This window comes from Gobio gobio (assembly GCF_949357685.1).
Source record: "Gobio gobio genome assembly, chromosome: 7".
NCBI classification, from domain to species: Eukaryota; Metazoa; Chordata; class Actinopteri; order Cypriniformes; family Gobionidae; genus Gobio; species Gobio gobio.
Window position 1 is genome coordinate 48241707 of NC_137103.1, and position 19710 is coordinate 48261416.

A 19710-nucleotide genomic window follows, 5' to 3' on the forward strand; every position below is an offset into this window, starting at 1 on the left:
TTCTCTCTAACAGCATGACTCATGACAGCCGCAGTTAAAGTTAAAGATGCGATAGAATGTTCTCAGGTGTATGGCCAAAGTGCCCTGGGCGTGTCACCCTTCATCTGTCCGTCAATACCAGCCAAATGCCACTTTGGTGAAATTACATACTACATAGTGGGCTCTAAAGTGGCAGTTCACGGTGAATGCCCTCACCCTCATGTCGCTGCTCGCCGCTGTCATCTGGCTGTTCTTTATCTGTAATGTTGACACCGTGGAGGGATGTCTGTGTCCTATAAGCCACTCACACAGAGATTTGAACTCTTGCAGATCAGTCTTCATTTGAATGTGATGGCATTAAAGAATCTCAGAGTGAATAGCCCCCTTTTTCTTCTCTCTGCCCATGGCTCATCAAACATGCTTTTATTCCGAAACGCACATCAGTCTGCTCTAAATCACATCTTTGAAAGATAAGAACTGAGAGCGGGGAATGCTTCTGGCAATTTCAATGCCAAACATGCCGCTAAACATAACCTCAGAGAAAATCATCTCTCTATGCGTGTTTTCATTGAGAGCCATGTGCAAACCAGAAAATACCTTCTTCCCCTTAGTCTGTGTGGTAAAAACTTGTTTAGGTGCTCATGTTGACATCTTTACAGCATTCATACTGCATGTGTAAGCATTGTGTAGAAGAATATTTACATATAGCTCAATCAGAAAATACGGTAAAAGTCCACTTTAACTTTTTGGGCAGTACTGTCTTTGGCAAAGAATGCTTTTATGAATAAATAATATGAAACGTAATGATAAAATAATGGTGCAAACTACTTCCCCATTGTGCGAAAAGACTTCTGTCGCACTTCATACTAGTTGCACATGCAGTGACAGGGACACAGACGACACTTTCTATTCCGTAAATCTGCCTGAATCCAAATGATTTAAAGGGATAATTTATGAAAATGATCATTACTCTCATGTTGTTTTGAATCTAAGTGTTGTATTTTGCTCTGAGATAATTCACTGAAAATGTCGCCCTTCAAAATCATTAGTTTTTATTAACATTTTACATTATATTTTGATGCATTTGGCATAAATAGTTTGTATGTAAAGAAACTTACATTGCATTGAAAATATACATTTCATCAGTTTATGCGTTCCCTGGGAATTGAACCCATGGATGATAAAATGGATATCTTGAATGCAAGCTAGTTCAATAACACAAGATGGGTTAAAGGGGTATGAATGAGTATGAGTATGAATGTTGTGTGTTGTTTAATTAATGGATTAAATTAACTAATCCCCCTTTTCCCACTGCAAAATAATAGCACGACATGATGATAAATAAAGACAGAATTTTAAATGGATACTTCACCGCTGGGAAGATGAATGTGTATTTAAACTGGGTCATTTATGTAGTAGAAATGTGAAATTATTTTTGAAGCTGGTGCCTTCTAGACTGAGAAAAGACTCATGTGGATGAAAGACAACAACTCCCAGAATGCACTTGCTTCGCTGCCCTACGACGCCACTCCCAAACCACACCTACCGGTTACATCACTTGCCCATTCATTCACGGCCGCACAGTCATTCACGGTGCATGTCCAGTCTGTTGCATTTTCAGTTCATGCCTATAGAAGCTTAACTTTCATAGGAATTCATTGAAAACACTCGCTTTGCTCCGCACCGCTCCGTTATGAATGCCCGAGCGGCCGTGCTCATTTTACATTCTGTGAGTGAGATCCCACCCCCTATGGGCAGGTCGATAACATGCAGAACTTGCTCCTTCTACTGGCTGTAGTCTCTAGCCTCTGGCCAAAAAAGCCTCCGATGATGCTAAAGGACGATTTTTGTGTTTTTTTTCCAGACAAAAAATACAGAAATCTCTCGTCTCAGGCGGACATGAGGGAGGGAAGCACGGTCATTCAAATATACTACCGGGTTTCCACTGATACAAAGCTTAATGCTAAGAAGTTTAAGAAGTTTTAGTGTATATAGTCAGACATCTCCTCCACAGAGTCTTGCAAGATGAATGAAAACAGCATGTACATCTCCCAGATATCTGTATTTCACTGTCCTGCACTTTTACATCAGCCAGACGAGCAGAGCTTTTGTTATTTTTGGTTTCATATTGCATTGCTCTTTCTCTGTTATTGCAGGAGCGTCTCCTCTCACAGTGTACTGATACCATGCACTCTGAGAAATGCATGCTGGGAGTTTTCACCTCCAAGCTGGCTTTGGGGTCCACTGAAAGAGCAGATTTTGTTCTCTGTGTGTTTAACTAGTAACATTAATGAACTGATGTGTGTCCAGCTGCTAGTTAAACTGTCGCTGGACTGTGTGTACTTAGAGGTGGAGGGACGTGACACAGCTGTGCAAACAGGAAATCCTGTTATCTCCTCTCGCTGCCCTCAGAGCCCAAAGAAACAAGTCCAATGTGACATGGCTTGAGTCCCAGTGTCAACACCTTTTTAGTGGTTCCTCTTGAGTCTGTGGCTTTGGTTCAACACCAAGTAGCATCCTAACAGAAATGGAAGCTGATAAGTGAACGATTAACTACATAGACAGTATTGTATTATATTTATATTATATTATGTTATATTTAGTGCTCTCAAATAGTGTAAAAAAAAAGTACCGACCGCGATACCGAGTCGGTACTGAAATTGAATAAATGTGACGCTTTGAGCGCTGTTGAGCTGAAATCGTAAACACCTCTGACTGGCCATTGTGCTCACACGCTCATCGGATGTGTGATTGGCTACAATGATCAACACACAGGAGCGTTTGAAAGCACACAGAAGTGTTTTGAAAGCGGTAGCGGGAGCGTTTGAAAGCACAAGCAGGCGTCGACCAGCGGACCAGTAGGCTGATAGGTGCCTGCATTCAAACGCTCCCGTGTGTATCTGTGTAAGTGCTCTGTGAAAAGCGTCATTGTAGCCAATCACACACATATTTGATGAGCGTGTGAGCACAATGGGCAATCAGAGCTGTTTACGATTCCGCTCAACAGCGCTCAAAGAGTCACATTTTTTACATTTCAGTACCGACTTGGTATTGCGGTCGGTACTTTTGACAACACTACTCTCAAATCGATTAATCACATCCAAAATAAAAGTTTGTGTTAGGGGTGTAACAATATATCATTAATCAATATATATCGCAATTTAAAAACGCGACGATATGTCTCGTTGATGTAAGCGATATAGAGTTGTTTTAGCCAAGGCTCAACTTGCTGTATTTATAAGGTATAATTCACTCAAAAATGTAAACTGTCATCATGTACTCACCCTCGTGTCGTTTTGTTTAAAGTTTTGTCGTTTTTTTTTTCAAGTCAACATTTATGTGATAAAAGTCGAGTCGACGTTGACTAGTCGCTGATGACGTCATTCATGAAGAAATAAGCCTTAACCTCGAGCTGAGACTCGAACGCAGGGTTTTTTGTGCACAGCTGATAGAATACAGGGCTGGCCAAACGGTTATTGCTCCTACATAACAGCTTTTGTTTATCAGTTCTTTTATCTTTGGGTCGTTTGTTATGAATTGTTATGAATCAGATACAGATAAAGCAGCCCAGTAAAGATTAGGCTACATTTATATGAATGCATTAGTGAGAGAGCGATTGCGTGTGAATTAATTCTACCTGACAGCGTCTCTCTACTAACAGTGAAGCTGTGAGTTTTAGTTATCAAGAAATATATGCTAGAACTTTGCAGTTTCTAAGCTATTTTATTGATAAATCACAGAACAGTCCATTATGTGAATAACACATTTCTGTGCTACTGAATGACTCCGTGTGAAGTGTCAGTTATGTGTGTGCGTTACAATGCAGCACCGCATTAGTTTAGAACAGTGATTAACTGACCTGTACAATAAGATGTTACAATAATGTTGCATTCGCCCGATCAATGTTGAGCATCCAGATGGCATAATCAAACATGTCTTGTGGAGAGCTCTCTGAGTATGCGTTTATTTGTCGTTTTAATTGTTGAAAACGGAGCGTGCCTGTCAGGAAATGGCTTATCCTGTTGCGCCCTCTATCCGGTTGTTAAGTCTGACGTCACGCGGCAGCGCTTCCGGGTCCAAGCACTCTCTCATACCACAAGAAAAACAACAAGCGGTGCTAATATACACACACAATGTGGTGTAATACTACAAACAAATTATAATCATAACCTTAATCTCCATACCAAAATTCCAGATGGCCAGACAGTGATTCATCTTTTATAAATCGTTAAAATCTTAATGTCTGTGACGCTGTGAGCACAGAGACTGTTGTGTAGACTGTAAGTATTTAAAATATTTAACTTTTTAAAATGTTTGTTTAATATGAATAAATAGCGCTCATAAACGGGCGTCGATGGCATTCTCAAGTGAAACGAGTTGAGGCTTGGACCCAGAAACGGCGTTCCGTACGTCACGACTTAACAAGCGGATAGGCCAGCTAGTCGACGTCAAGCTTAAAGCGTTACGACCAAGCGGCAACCTCCCGCAGTTTCTCTTGAAGCCAATACGGAAGTGACTTAAACTGCATTTCATCGACTGTTCGCTAGGGACAGACTCCAGAAGGGAGCAGAATCTCATTGAGCCCCATGTTAAAATGCCCAACTTTACAGCAGAAAAAACATGTTTACAGCCTGGTACAAATTGTGGTTTTGGTCTATTTATCTGCTGTCTGTTAGTCATTGCGTCACTTCAGCTCCGCCCACATCCCGCCTCTTTGCCCATTTTCTGTTATCTGGGAGTGACGCGTAATGACGCGCTGACAAGATGGCAACGGCCAGCTCGACCATACTTTACACTTCAAAACGGCTCTTCAGAATCCCATGAGTGGCGTCACGGACACTACGTCCATATTTTTTTACAGTCTATGGTTACGACAGAGCAAAAAGTCTGTGTAGTCTGTGCAACCCCATATTTATATATAAATACACACTCATTCATGTATACATTTAAGAAATATGTGCATGTATATACTGTGTAGAATGTGTATTTTTATATGTATATATATATTAATTTAAAAGTATATTTCTTTATTGATCTATTTATTTATATTATTCTTTTTGTATTAAATAGCCATTTTTCAAGAAGTTTAGCTTCACTTTTTTTGGGGGGGTCTGTGATCAGTCACAACATCAGTTGCTTCCAGAGTAGATGTGAAGTGAAGCTGAGACGATGACCTTCTTGCCCTGGTATAATGATCATCCTCCAGTCTCCTGTGCTCCACAGATGCAGATGACACATTCGGCGGCCTCCTAAAACGCTGTCACCGCACCCCGCCTGTGATTTTTGTGTCTACCACTCGTAGATTGAAGCTGATCTCATTGCTGTTTATGGATTCATGAGCAAAATGAGAACAGCAGAGGAAGCTAAATCAAAAGCGACAGACACAAAACGAGCTCAAGTCTCCGAGCCGCTCATTACACCATAGACCATTAGCAGACCAGCAAGAGGAGAAAAGAGCAGAGAGATGAAAATCAAGGAGCCGTTTGACGCCTGCTGAAATTTCAGCTCCGCTCAGACAAATACTCTCACAACACCACTCCCCTGACTCTTTTCAATTTTCTTATGGAATATTAATCTTTAATAGGGTAATAATTGTGGTAGCATATTTGATGTCACCCACCATTAGACCAGATTAATTAGGCCATTTAGTTTAGTTTAAGAAAGTGTCGCCCATGAAGAATGGGCCGGAGCAAAAGCAGAGAGCTGTGATTGGCTTCTTTATGTGCTTTGTAATGGCTTTCATTGGGCCGTCTCACATACAGTATTGTGTGTGCTTTAGTATTGATGGGTGGAAATGTTGCTTAATGGTTGCTCAATGACATCTGACTGCTTTTATTCATTTATTTTTATGGTCCAGATATATTAAGTTATTGCAGACAATGATTTCAATTTTTAAATTAAAGTTACATTTATTAGTATTCCTTATGGGCTCAAAATGTCTAGATGGTATAGCTGTCTAGAGATTGTAATAATGAAAACAAAATCCATTTTATATACATTCTCACACACACACACACACACACACACACACACACACACACACTGTTTTTATATACATTTATTTATTTATTTATTCATTTGACTCTTATGACATGGCAGTGTTAGTTCAGGTTTTCCAATGCCAGATGAATATCCCCAAGTTTACGCCCCATTTTTTTTTGGCCTTAGAATATTTGTTGAAAACATTTTGAAATAATGTTCAAGGTGTGCGTTTAGTCATTAAATAAGAATTAAATATCTTAGGTGTTTTAAAGGTACACTATGTAACTTTTGCCCCTCTATCTGTAAAATGCATGCATTTTGCAGATGAACATTGGAAAACGATATAACCAGTTTAGATGGAAAAGATATCAAGCTTGTCTAGCCGAAGGTGTTACTGTATCTATATCCATTAATACACACGCTACTTCCTTGAAAATAAATTCCAGCACATCGCTACAACAACTATAACGAAATGAGCCTTCATAATGGATAATGCTTTACCATGGACTCTGTTAGAGCTACATATGGCATTTCTCTGTTCAATCAAATACCTTACTCACCTGTTGAGTAATAAAAATGCCATCTCCATGTAGCTTTTACAACATTTCAAATCCATCAGTTCTCACATCTCTGGGAACAGCACCAGTCACGACTGCAAAGCCCTGCAAAGAGTGGTGCGCTTATCCGAGCGCATCTCAGGCTCAGCTCTCCCGTCTCTGCAGGACATTTACACCAAACGCTGCAGAGGTAGAGCTACTAAAATCATCAGAGACATTAATCACCCTGCAAACTCTCACTTCACCCTGCTGCCATCTGGTAAGCGCTTCCGTAGCCTGATGGCAAAGACTGAAAGACTCAGGAGGAGTTTCTTCCCCCAGGCCATCAGACTCCTGAACTCAGTCACGTGACTCACTTCACCCCCGCACACACATAAACATACAGTCTTTTAACATTAACATCCACATACTGCAATTGCACTGCACTTTACGTCCCTATTGTTACTGCGTAACAACCTGTAATAAACCTTGCACATTATACTTCTTTATATATACATATTATATATTTTATGTTAACCACTTATTTTTAAGTCTACAGTTTATCTCACTTATCATATTTTTATTTTTATCTTATTTCCTATTTTTATCTTTTACTTGATTTATTTATAATTCTACTTATGTTAATACTTTTTATTCTAATTTTATTCTATTTCTATTTAATTTCTTGTAACTGTTATTTGCACTGTCCATGGAGCGGACCTGTTTACATTTCACTGCCAGTTGTATATTGTGTATATAACTGTGTATGTGACAAATAAAACTCTTGAATCTTGAATCTTGAATCTGAAAAGTCAAGCCAAGAATGTTTTCCTTCTTGTTTTATTACAAGCTCTGTGGCGGTCTCTTTTTGTCAGCAGACTCTTTGTTCTGTGTTTTTTAAAAACAGGTGATTCCCCGGGGGTTCAAGGTCAACCTTTCTCGCTTATTGTGACAACTAACCTATGCCACTCCCACACCATATCAGTGGTGTAAAGTAACAAATTACAAATGCTGTCGTTACTGTAATTGAGTAGTTTTTTCTCAGGAATTGTACTTTATTAAGTGCTGTATCTGTACTTTTACTGCACTATTTTCCCTAAACCTGCCGTCGCTACATTATATTTGTTTTCCTGTCGACGTGATTGGCTAAGACGAATAATCAGTCCTGTGACTCCCATCAAATCAACCATCATAGCGACCAGCCTAGAGTGAGAGGCACACACGCTTTATGACAGGGGGTTGTTGCTGGTTACTGTATGATGACTGAAATTGTGAAATTGCCTTTAACAATTACCAAAAATGGACTGCAGAATATTACATTTTCTAATACACGCACAAATGGTATGTATTCTGTTAGCGCTGCACAAGCTCGCTGTGCCATCCACTGGAAACACTTTGATTGTTTGCCAGGCTTCAAAGTGCATTAGGCATAAACCGATCGTCACTGCTAGATTTTTGTCCCTTACATCGATTTTGCTCGGCATGTAAAAGCATTAACCTGCTTTCTGTCAGCTTATTGAAGTGCATATTTTTATGTAATGCATTCTCGCGTGGCCATGTACAACTTTCATAAAACATCAGATTTATATTTAAATCAGGTTTATTTTTTAATTGCTAGCCAAAATAATCAGTGGTGACAATTGTGAGTTACTCGATTCTGATTTCTGAAGTGTATTCTTTTTACAGAGAAAACATCCATTGAAATTAAAGCAGTACAATGAATGCGTCTGGAAAAGAAAGAACTGCTTTTTTTTAAACGTAAAATTGTTAATGTACAACGCTTTGCAACCTTTTTTAATAAACCGCAAGAAAAGCTCTACAGAATGTTTGTCATAAATAGGGATGAAACATCACGATTATAGTGGCCCAAATTATCACGGTTATCAATATTATCACTGTTTTGTTCAAATGAGATGAAAGTGTACAAAAAGAACAGATGCACACACTTAAAACATTTCAACAATTAACAACAAATAACTAAAGCAGCTCTAAGCACTTTTTTAAGATAGATTCTATTCTGTGGGATTTCCTTCCTTATAATGGTCGTCGTTAATAGCAACGCATAAATAATCATTTTGTGTTAATATAATCTCTAATATTATCTCTGTAAATATATTCTCAAGCAATATTCTCATCAGTGTTCAGCAATGATGCATTTAAATCTAGCATATTTTGTGTAAGAGCCCAAACAGTATCCTAGAGAAATAATGCATATCCATATTTCCATATGATTTGACAGTTTATTTTATTAAATATCAAAATGTGTGCATCATACCCGACACCTAGATGAACACTTTACAGACAGTTTTATGACTGTCATTCTCTTCAAATGCTAGTGAAGTTTGAAACGTGTATAACGTTACCAATGTTGTATGTAACTTTAGAGACGGTCCCTAAATTCGCCAACTTTATGCCATATCAGATGCGCTGTGGTTCTGCTGTGTTTGTTTGAAACTATTTTCGCTGCTGAAATAGAACAAAAACAGTCAATCACTGTATGATGAGTGAATCTCCTGCGTACCTCCCACGTTTATCTCTTCCTTGAGTGCATTTTTCAGTGAGTGAGAGCCGCTCTGAACATAACTCTGGCTAATCTGAACACCTCTGATTATGAGACATTGCATTCATAAACTCAATAGAAACACGTGTGAATGGTTATAATGCACAACGCGATTATAACAATTGGCTTTTGAGAAGACTATAATAAGTTCAACCGCCAAAGTGGCTAGTGTGCAGCCGAAATAACGTTACACCTGAAAATGGCGGTTGTTAATGTCAAGCCCTGATTATTATCCCTTAAATGTCACCCTAGTCTTGTCTGAATTTGTTCGTTCGCTTCACGTTATTTCCCAGACGTATTTTTGGTATTGAGGTCAAAGTCCACTTGCCTTGCGTTCGTAGTTTTGAAGTGTTTCCCCCTATTACATCGACTTTCTTCTGGCATGCTCTGCAGATAGGATGACCATCTTCGATTAAGTTTCCCTCAGGACTTTTGTAAAAGCCAAAATATGACCACAACTCAGATTTGGTCCTTTTAGAAGTCTGAAAAATCTCCCGGCGCTGTCACTGCCTTCTGCCATTTCTTCTCATTCAAAAAACACCAGACTGACGCTGACTCGACAGGATTTACCGCCAGTTTTCAAAATCGTTTTCAAAATAATGATAATTCAATTTTAAACGTTATTACTAACCGTCACTAAATTTGATCGTGGTTTATCGTGAAACCGGTAATCGTTTCATCCCTAGTCATAAATGTTACCAGATTATTGGTTGCTTTCTCAAATATTACATGGCTGTATTTTTAATGCTAGCAGTCAAAAATAAAGCATTTTTTAATTTGCGGGGTATAAGGTGGAATAGCATTGATTGCATAATACTCACTACTCTTGAGTACTTTTAAAAGGGCTACTTTTTTCTCCTACTTTGAGTAGTATTTAGGACAAGTACTTTTACTCTACTAGCACTACATTTTTTGACAAGGAACAGTACGTTTACTTGAGTATGCTTTTTAAGTACTCTTTCCACCACTGCACCATATACACGTAAAAAAGAGCCGGAGCAACTTTTCTCTATTTTTCTCGATCTATACATGAATGAGTGACACATGTACGCAATTTCCTGTGAAAACATCATTACATTAAAAATTGAAATCCTTATATTAAGCTTACCATAGTGAATCCTGGTAAGACAAAAACACGTTTTGGAAAAAAGATGTATGATGTATTGACCCATTTAAATGTTGTACATTTTGAACAAAAAAGTTACATACTGTACCTTTTAATTAAACATTTGAATGTACCTTTAATTAAACATTTTAAAAATGTATTCAAAGCCACATGAAATTAAATTCTAAAGTATTATTCTAATCTAAAGAATAGTATTTGGTTGATTTATTTTGGCCTTTATTAAGATAGTAAAGCACTGACAGGAAGCAAAGTGGGGGAGAGAGGGGGACGGATTGGCTCAAACTCGGGTCGGCCGCAGCACAGCTGTGCTACATCTGACATGTGCTGCCCATCGGCTCTGACACTCCAATACTGGATTTTTAATAGATTTTCCCTTTTCATTATTTCAGGCATCCTTATTTGTCACCAAACTTATAGAGGGTGAAGAATTCGATCAACCATTTTGTACTCTTGTCTTATCAAAGAAGAATGAAATCATACAGATTTGAAAAGGCGTGAGTAAATAATGACAGAATTTCAATTTGTCCGTGAACTATGTCTTTATATTTAAAATATTCCAAGTGTCTATTTAAAGAAAGAGAAAACCAGAATACAGACATTATTTCCTTGACAGCATCTTTTCTTTCGGTTAATCTAGAAGCTCTTTGTATCGGCTCTGTGTCACATCGGCGTGTAAAAGCTGCCTCACTATAGCCTCGAGTCAACACAGCCCTGCATCTCGCCTCTATTATGAGGAATGTATGTTTTAATGAAATGTAGAGTTTTCCTCTTGTGCTTGTGTTGTATTTTTCACCTGAGCTCAAGCGGCATCTGTGTCAAGGGGGACTAAAAGCCCGTTGATGTCAATAACTGTATTTTTCCTCCGAGGCAGCTGAAGATGAGGTCTAATCGAATGGATATTAAAGTCACAATAGACTGCTCCTGCTATTACGGCCTGTCAAGCACGGCCCTTTCTCTCAAAGATTAGTTTCTCCTGCTGAATATTTATACACTTACTGTAGGCTTAACCTCAGTCAATGGTGTTTCATTCCTCTTCTATCCTATTCTCTACTCTCCTCTTTCATTTCTGTCCTCTTCTCACCTCTCTTCTCCTTTTTTTCCCCCCCTCTTGTTCTTACTGCTCCACTCCAGTTGTCTAAATAAAGCAGCATTGGATGCATGATGCCATTATTTAGAGACATTATATGACTGCCTGTGCTTTCTCTTTGATACTTGCGACACCAGTTCTTTTTGGTAAAGTGTATTTTCAAGTGCACTATAGTGAGATTAATGATTGGAGGGAAGTGTGTTTTTCTTGAATTTGTAACTTCCACAGTCTTAGAAAACCTGGTAATATCAGGTCCTTTTAAAATGGTGTTTTCTAGACCTGGAAAAGTCATTTTCTGAAATTCTATAGCTATTGCGAGGAGTCAAGCTTTTTAACAAGACCATAGTGAGAGTTAATTGTACTTTTGAGTCTATTCTTTTCGGTTCTGTCAGTTTGAATCAGTCAAGCCGGTTCACAAATCAGCATGAATGATTCTTCTGCTTTAATTCTGAATCTTTTGGGATTCACTCTGAATTTGAATCTGAATATTACTAATCACTGGAAAAGTAATGTGATCGTTAAAGTGTGGGAGCCCTATATCGATAGCTTCTAATAATATAGCTAATCGGTAAGACATCATAAATTCAAAATGCATGATTTTATTGAAGAAAGATAATCGTAAAATTATTACGAAATCTCCGATATGCTGACACATTTCGTTACCAGTGTCTGTGTAGTAACTTTATCTGTCAACATAATACATTATGATATGATTAATAATTGAGCACCTGTAATAATTGAGCAGCAAATCATCATATCAGAATGATTCCTGAAGGATCATGCGTCATTGAAGACTGGAGTAATGATGCTGAAAATTCAGCTTTGCATCACAGGAATAAATTACCTTTTAGAAAATATTCTATTAGAAAATAGTTCTTTTAAATTGTAATAATATTTCACAGTATTTTACTGTATTTAATATCAAATAACTGCAGCCCTTTATAAGAGGAAAAGAGACTTTTAAAAAAACACATTTAAAAATTGTACCATCTCCAAAATGTGTGTTTGTATATATAGCCCCGTTTCCACCGAAATTACCCGGAACAATTTGTGCCCGGAAGTTATTTCCCCCAGACCTGTTGCTGTCTGCGTTTCCATCGCGGTCTAAAGTACCGTGAAGATTAGGCAAATTAGTCCAGTGACGCAACTTTCCAGTTCCCGCTGGATTTTGTCCTCCGCATGCAAGCTAAATAATGCCTGAACCTCGTCGTCATTCCATTAGTCATATGTTTTAAACTCCTATAGTTGATTCGAATAGCAAACGACTCTTAGGGTGGTATGCTATATGTTTTGACCGCAGGAACCAGGGTCTAAATTAAGTTCCGGGTAAAAAAAAATCCCCCTCAAAAAGTCCCTGCTAGCGAGATAGTACTTTTTCAAAAATCATGAACTTTTGGGGGTTGGACTTGTGCGCTGAATATGCTGATCGGTTGACTACATACTTCTACCGGCATTTTTAAAAGTCTGTTGCGAGCTCAATGACTTTAGACTTTATTCAAGCTGTTGAGCTCAGAATTTAAAACAAACTGATTTCACCCTGTGCTACAAGATACATTATGTACATTGACGATTTGAGGGAAATATCATATAAATTTTATATAAAACCTTGAAATGGCGCTCTGTGGCGCAGCAGGATTTTCGTAGCTGTGCGCCGCAGACATGCGCCGAATGTCGCCGCCGGTGTGCGTACACTCATTGAAAACAATGTGTTCGAATTTTAAAGACGTGGCGCGGCGCTGAGCTTCACGTCCGGTGTGCGGCCCCCTTTACTGCACGCACCGCAACAGACTTTTAAAAATGCCGGTTGAGCATGTTCACCCCCAAAAGTTCCTGATTTTTTAAAAAGTACTTTTTGAGGGGGAATTTTTTACCCGGAACTTCATTTAGACCCTGGTTCCTGCGGTCAAAACATATAGCGTACCACCCCAAGTTCCTGTGGTGGAAACGTGGCTTATGTAAATCTATGGAATTTTTTCCATCCACCAGGTGAAAATGATGAATTCAATCAATTTTGTCATTCATGTCTGTAGCACAAACGATCACCATGTGTTGCTTGGGGAATTTTGCTGCTTATCATGGTGAATGCTTATTATCAGGGGTTTGTCGAAGTCACTAACCCCAAGGTCAAGCAGAAATAACTGATTTATATTAGTTTAGCTTTCTTTAGTAGACAGCACTAATGATGACCCCTTTTTTTCTTCTCTCTGTCTTTCTGTCAGGTGTGGCTAGGGCTCAGCAAGCGCAGGGCCAATCGAGGCGTTTCACCACCATGGATGTTGATGAAGAGGAGAACATGAGTGAGTGCCCATAGCTGAACCCCAAACCCTCCATTCCAGCACAGAGCCCTGCACACCCCCCATAACTGATGTGTCATTTAGTGAACAGATCATGTGCCTTCCTGTCCCTTCCAGCACAGATGTTTAGAGTGTTTAGACATGGGCCACATTTTTACATTGAAATTTAATTCCGTGTTCAGACCACTTCTATTTTTTTACAGACATTAAATGTTTAGTAGTTTTGTTTATTATTGCAGTACATTTTCATCTTACTCAAATGGTGTCAAATATTAGTCAACTAAGTAACATTGTGGTGGATGTTTAATGTGTTAGATGAACAAATATTTATATTCATTTAAACATATATCAGGCATATGTAAGATTTTTCCACATACAGCAAAACATTCTAATTTTGTCCCCTGGCTTGCTTGCATTGTGTATTGGGTGTTACACCTTCTACCTTTCAAGCATGTCCAATTCCAAAATGATTTAAAATCACTACTGCTTTTTGATTTTGCTTCTAAATCTTGTCTAAAGGGATGGTTCACCCAAACATGAATCTTCATTTACTCAAATTTTATGACTTACTTTATGAAACACAAAGGAAGAACATTGGGGTCCAAACTACATTGAACCCCATTAACTTGTATTGTACTGACTTTTCTCCAATTTTTTTCTTTTGTGTTCCACAGAAGAATACATCATAAAACGTCATGACAGTGAGTAAATGATGACAGAATTTTCATTTTTGGGTGAACTGTTTCCTTAAGTGTCATTTTTCTACAGCATTCGTTTTGGTGCCACTGCAAATTTAGCTAAAAAATGGTAGCAGAATAAAAATGCAATGTATAATACAATTATAGATTCATTTGTTTTAAAGTATAAGTAAATGATCAGTGGTTTATAGCAAGGTAGCGCAAAAAAACTAGAAATTTTGCATTCCCTAATTCATTGTGCTTTACACTTGAATGTGCTCAAAGACTGATCGGACTCAAGACTGGAGAAATACACAGCGTTCCTCCGCTGTCTCGGAATCCCGTTCCTCTTTATTCAGCGATGCTGTGAATAGAAGATTCTGGGAAGAGTTGTTAACCCAGAGGAAATGTAACCCTCTATTGTCCCGTCACTCCGCAGCTTCTGTTCAGAGCCACTGACAATAGAGGGCCCCGTCATTTATTGCGGATCTGTAGCGAAGCGGACGTTTTCTTATTTAGATTTTCTGCCGATAAGCGTACTTGATATCCAAAAGCTTTCTATCTCTGACAGTGCATATTTCTCTATCAGGTTTAGACATTAGGAGCAGGAAACTACAGGATTTTGGGCAGCAATTCATTGCTTGGCAAGAGTGACGGTTATATACGCTCATTCAGCACCAGATTTTTCACCCCTATTGAGTGAAAGACCAACAAGTTGTTTTTTAGCTCCCTTTTTTTGCAGCCATTTTTCCCATTAATTTTCTCCATAGGAATTTCAGAACGTTTTATAGATTTTTAATGAGAAATGCATTCGACTACATACCGTGGCGTGCACCAATCGAGAATCAACATGGTGGCCTTTCTGACATTGCTAATACACACAAAAGTAATTGGTGCACTTTGCTGTTTCTGTACCTTTGTGCACATTGAAGACATTGAAGGTTCCCGTTTCCATGTGATTTAAGCTGTCGGTGCCACTGCAGGTGTTCGCTTTTATATTACTTTACTCTATAGTGAGCCAATGCATTTTACTGGTTAAGTAAGTGCCGGTTTTAGGACTTGATGCTTTTTCAGAATATACAATTGATTTGATTTTTTTTTAGCTGAAGGTTGGCAGGTCTATAAACTGATAGCTTTAACATTAAAGTTTACTAGAGATATTAAAAGTTGAAGTTGCATTGCACATCGTTTGGCCGTTCTTTGTTGATAGTGTAACATTGACTCTGTTCTGAAAGCTAGTGACCTGCCTTGGTGTCTGCTTCTAATGACACATCTAAACTGCTATTTAGCCTCAAAAGTTTAAAACAAGTTTTGGCAAGCACCGATTCGGCTGGGGAAAAAAAGCATGGAAGAAAAAAAGCAATATAGGACATTAGTTTGAATGTTTTGGAGATATTTTTTGTTATGAATGGATTATAAAAGTACATTTGGAGTGGCCTGCCTATTGTAGACATCTCACTAGGTTTTGGAACAGAGCCGTTGTTTTAGAAAAAGTGATTTCCTTCATTAATCGCGTGTGCGTGCGCTGGTTTGACCTACATTGAGTTTGTATTCAGGATTCAGACCACGTCCCCTACATTATGAGAACATGCCAATGTCCTTGTAATTTAAAATAAACATACTATTTTATTAAAAATTTACGTTTTGTGTGATTTAGGTAGGTTTAGTGGTAGGGTTAGTGTAGGGGAGATGGATTATACAGATTGTACAGTATAAATACCATTACGCCTATCGAATGTTCCCAAAAACCACCTATATATACTGTGTGTGCCTGTGCATGCAATGTGGATATGTCATATGTGCATTAAAATTTGACACGTATAATGAGGGTTTTGATTTTCAGATTCTTCTCCAGACTGTATTTTGTATATTTCGCTCTCTCTCTCTCTCTCTCTCTCTCTTTTTTTTTGTCCTCCACGTTCTCTTTCTTGCCCCCCCCCCCCTGCATTTTCCCTCACACGACTTTCTCTCTTCTCAGATATCTTGTTTTTATTTCTCCTGCCTTGCACCCACTCCCTTATCCACCCTGTTTCTCCTACTGTTCGCAGAGCGCTCTTACTCTGTTCCCCTACTGTTCACGGACGCTATTCTCTCTCTACCAGAGCACTGAAAGCAGTAACCTAGCGAGCTTTTGCTGAAGGATGTTATAAATGAAAATTTAGCCAAAGTTCCATCAGCTTTGTCAACAGGACATGATGATGTGTGTTTCCTCTACAAGACCACAATTGTGACCTGTAAATATACACACGAGAAAATCATTTTCATGAAAACTTGCCCTGGTCCTATTTCACCCCATAATCTAAATCAAATACAATTATTTTGCATTCAGAAAACCATGCCTAATTTTTAAGGCCATTTTTTTGTAACACATTAATGATTAAATATGCTGCCATATTGTCATACTGTATTTTTTCCCCTTTTGTAATTACAGCATTTTGTCATGCACACAATACCTTATAATTGCAAGCAGGCATATTTTTTATTTTATATATTTTATATGTATTTTATAGGAACTGATTAAAGATTAACCACGATTTAAATCTTTTTATTGATTGACGTCCCTATTGCGACTACTTTTTCACAGTTACTTGCTTTTTCTTATTGATTTTGGGTTGAAGTATGATGCTGTCAACTTCTGTGAAATTCACAAAACGCCACACTAAAAACTGAAATTGTAACTTTATTGGTGTTTTATAGCCACCATTTATATGGAGGGACCTGAAAAGTGCATTTGTCACTCAAAAAGAGCCTCATTTAATTAGTTATTAGGCTTTTAAAGCTTTGGTTTCTGTTCCCCATTAGCACATATTTTATCTCCAATGAGATGATTGATTGACTCGGCTCGAGCCATTGCCTGCAAAACTGAATGCTCAAACTGTACTTTAAATTAAACTGATGATTATGATCATTTAGATTTCATACCTCATGGTCTTCCTTAATTATGTTAATTAATCTGTTTTTTGTTTTTTTTCTTGAAAGTTTTTTCAGTGTCATCTCCTAAATTCCTCTCATATTGAAGTTTCACATGATTAGTCTAAAAATGTATCATGCTAGCATACCTCGGCAGACAAAAAAGGAACACACATCACTTGTTTGGTTACAAAGAAAGATAAAGGAATCTATAAATTTTACATTTACAAGATCCTGCAACGAAGGCGTTGTAAGTTACTCTTTCTGGGCACCGCAGGTTCATGCAGCACCGACGTAAAGGAAAACCGCAACCTGGACAACGTCTCTTCTAAGGAGGGAGCTGGCCTGGTGGAGCAGCTCCCCAACGGTAGTGGAGGAGGGGGTCGCAAGCGCCCCCTGGAGGAGGGCAACAATGGCCATGCTCACTCGAAATTCAGAGCCAAGAAACGTAAGAAAACGCCAGGGCCGGTTCTGCCCAAGAACGCCCTGATGCAGCTGAACGAGATCAAACCAGGCTTGCAGTACAAGCTTCTCTCGCAGACCGGCCCGGTCCATGCGCCGGTTTTCGTCATGACCGTCGAGGTTAACGGGCAGTTGTTCGAGGGCTCGGGGCCCACAAAGAAAAAGGCCAAGCTGAATGCCGCTGAGAAGGCTCTGCGTTCCTTTGTTCAGTTCCCTAACGCGTCTGAGGCGCACCTGGCCATGGGCCGTACGCTCACCGTCAACACAGATTTCACCTCAGACCAGGCTGACTTCCCTGACATGCTCTTCAACGGGTTTGAGACGCCGGCACCGCCCGAGGAATCATTTTTTCTGGGCTCCAACGGCAACGGCTCCTTAAACCCGCTGGGAGAGTATCCCGTGCCCCAGGCGCCAGGTACGAACAGCCTTGTGCAGGCGCCCCTGCCGCAACCCTCCTCCTTCACCTCCTCGACCAGCGGCAAGAACCCCGTCATGATTCTCAATGAGCTGCGGCCAGGCCTCAAATACGAGTTTGTGTCAGAGAGCGGGGAGAGCCATGCAAAGAACTTTGTGATGTCGGTGACTGTGGACACGCAGACGTTTGAGGGCTCGGGCCGAAATAAGAAACTCGCTAAAGCCCGGGCTGCCCAGGCGGCTCTGTCGGCGCTCTTCAACATGCAACTGGACCAGACCCCGTCACGCCAACCCATCCCCAGAGAGGGCCTACAGCTGCACCTGCCACAGGTAAGAGATCCACACCTCGGATTCCCCTTAGTTTTAGGATTAGCCTAAAAACTTGGCTGCACATAATGATTGATGTATCTTAAAGGGTTAATTCAACCAAAAATGAAAATTCTGTCATTAATTACTCACCCTTATGTCGTTCCAAACCCATAAGACCTTCGTTCATCTTCAGAACATAAATGAAGATCTTTTTGATGAAATCCGAGATCTCTTTGACCCCTCCATAGACAACTATTTAATTAACACTTTCAAGGTCCAGAAAGGTAAAAAAGACATCGTTAAAATCGTCCATGTGACTACAGTGGTTCAATGGGGCAGTCGTGGCCCAATGGTTAGAGAGTCGGACTTGTAACCTGAAGGTTGTGGGTTCGACTCTCAGGTCCGGCAGGAATTGTTGGTGGGGGGAGTGAATAACCAGCGCTCTCCTCCACCCTCAATACCACGACTGAGGTGAGACCCTTGAGCAAGGCACTGAACTCCCAACTGCTCCCTGGGCGCTGCAGCAATATGGCTGCCCACTGCTCTGGGTGTGTGTGTTCACTACTGTGTGTGTGCACTTGGATGGGTTAAATGCAGAGCACAATCATCATATCAGTGTGTGCTCAGCAAGACCGTTTTGTGCTTGAGCACCACCAAGTCGTGTTTTACTGTAACTTGAGCAGCTCCAGGCACGTGAACTAAAGCGCCGATCTCATCGGTCGGCCAGTTTTTAACGTGCTGCGTCAAAACTAAAAAACAAACCCAAGGCATTATTTTTTTTTTTTTATTACGCTTTTATGACCTGTCGTTTTGCGCGTTGGTGTGCACACTCACATTGGCGCCATTTGTTCAGTCACGGGGCGTTAAACGTAGGCGCTAAACGCGTGCGAAAATTTGCCCCGGTGTGAACAGGCCTTTACGCTGTTGATGCAGTGTAAAAAGTGCCGCATTTCCAGAACACGGTGGCTTACCATTGGCCGACGCTGTTCACGTGCGCACCACAACGCATGCGCACAAGTCATTTTGCCGTAGACATAGGAAAGGTGCAGCACTGTTTACACTGACTCTGACACAGGCTAGAAGAAATTGTTGAATAAAGTTGTTATTTTTGTCTGTTTTTTCCACACAAAGTATTCTCATTGCTTCATAAAATTAAGGTTGAACTACTGGAGTCACATGGACGATTTTAAAAAGATGTCTTTACTACCTTTCTTGGCCTTGAAAGTGTTAATTAAATAGCTGTCTATGGAGGGGTCAGAAAGCTCTCAGATTTCATTAAAAATATCTTAATTTGTGTTCCGAAGATGAACGAAGGTCTTATGGTTTGGAACAACATGAGGGTGAATAATTAATCACAGAATTTTTAGTTTTGGG

At 39.6% G+C, this 19710-nt stretch overlaps 1 protein-coding gene across 3 annotated transcripts in view; it reads left to right on the forward strand.

Moving 5' to 3' along the window:
- adarb1b (adenosine deaminase RNA specific B1b) overlaps positions 1-19710 on the forward strand; it is a 213733-nt gene that overhangs the window by 157342 nt on the left and 36681 nt on the right. The window contains exons 4-6 of one of the 3 annotated variants that reach the window (XM_079822489.1): positions 13490-13567; positions 14239-14265; positions 17429-18357. In XM_079822489.1, coding sequence (XP_079678615.1) covers positions 13540-13567; positions 14239-14265; positions 17429-18357 — 984 coding nt within the window. In that variant the 5' untranslated portion in view covers positions 13490-13539. Of the gene's footprint in view, positions 1-13489; positions 13568-14238; positions 14266-17382; positions 18358-19710 lie in introns of all 3 variants that reach the window. The other 2 variants (XM_079822490.1, XM_079822491.1) reach the window with 2 other exon arrangements.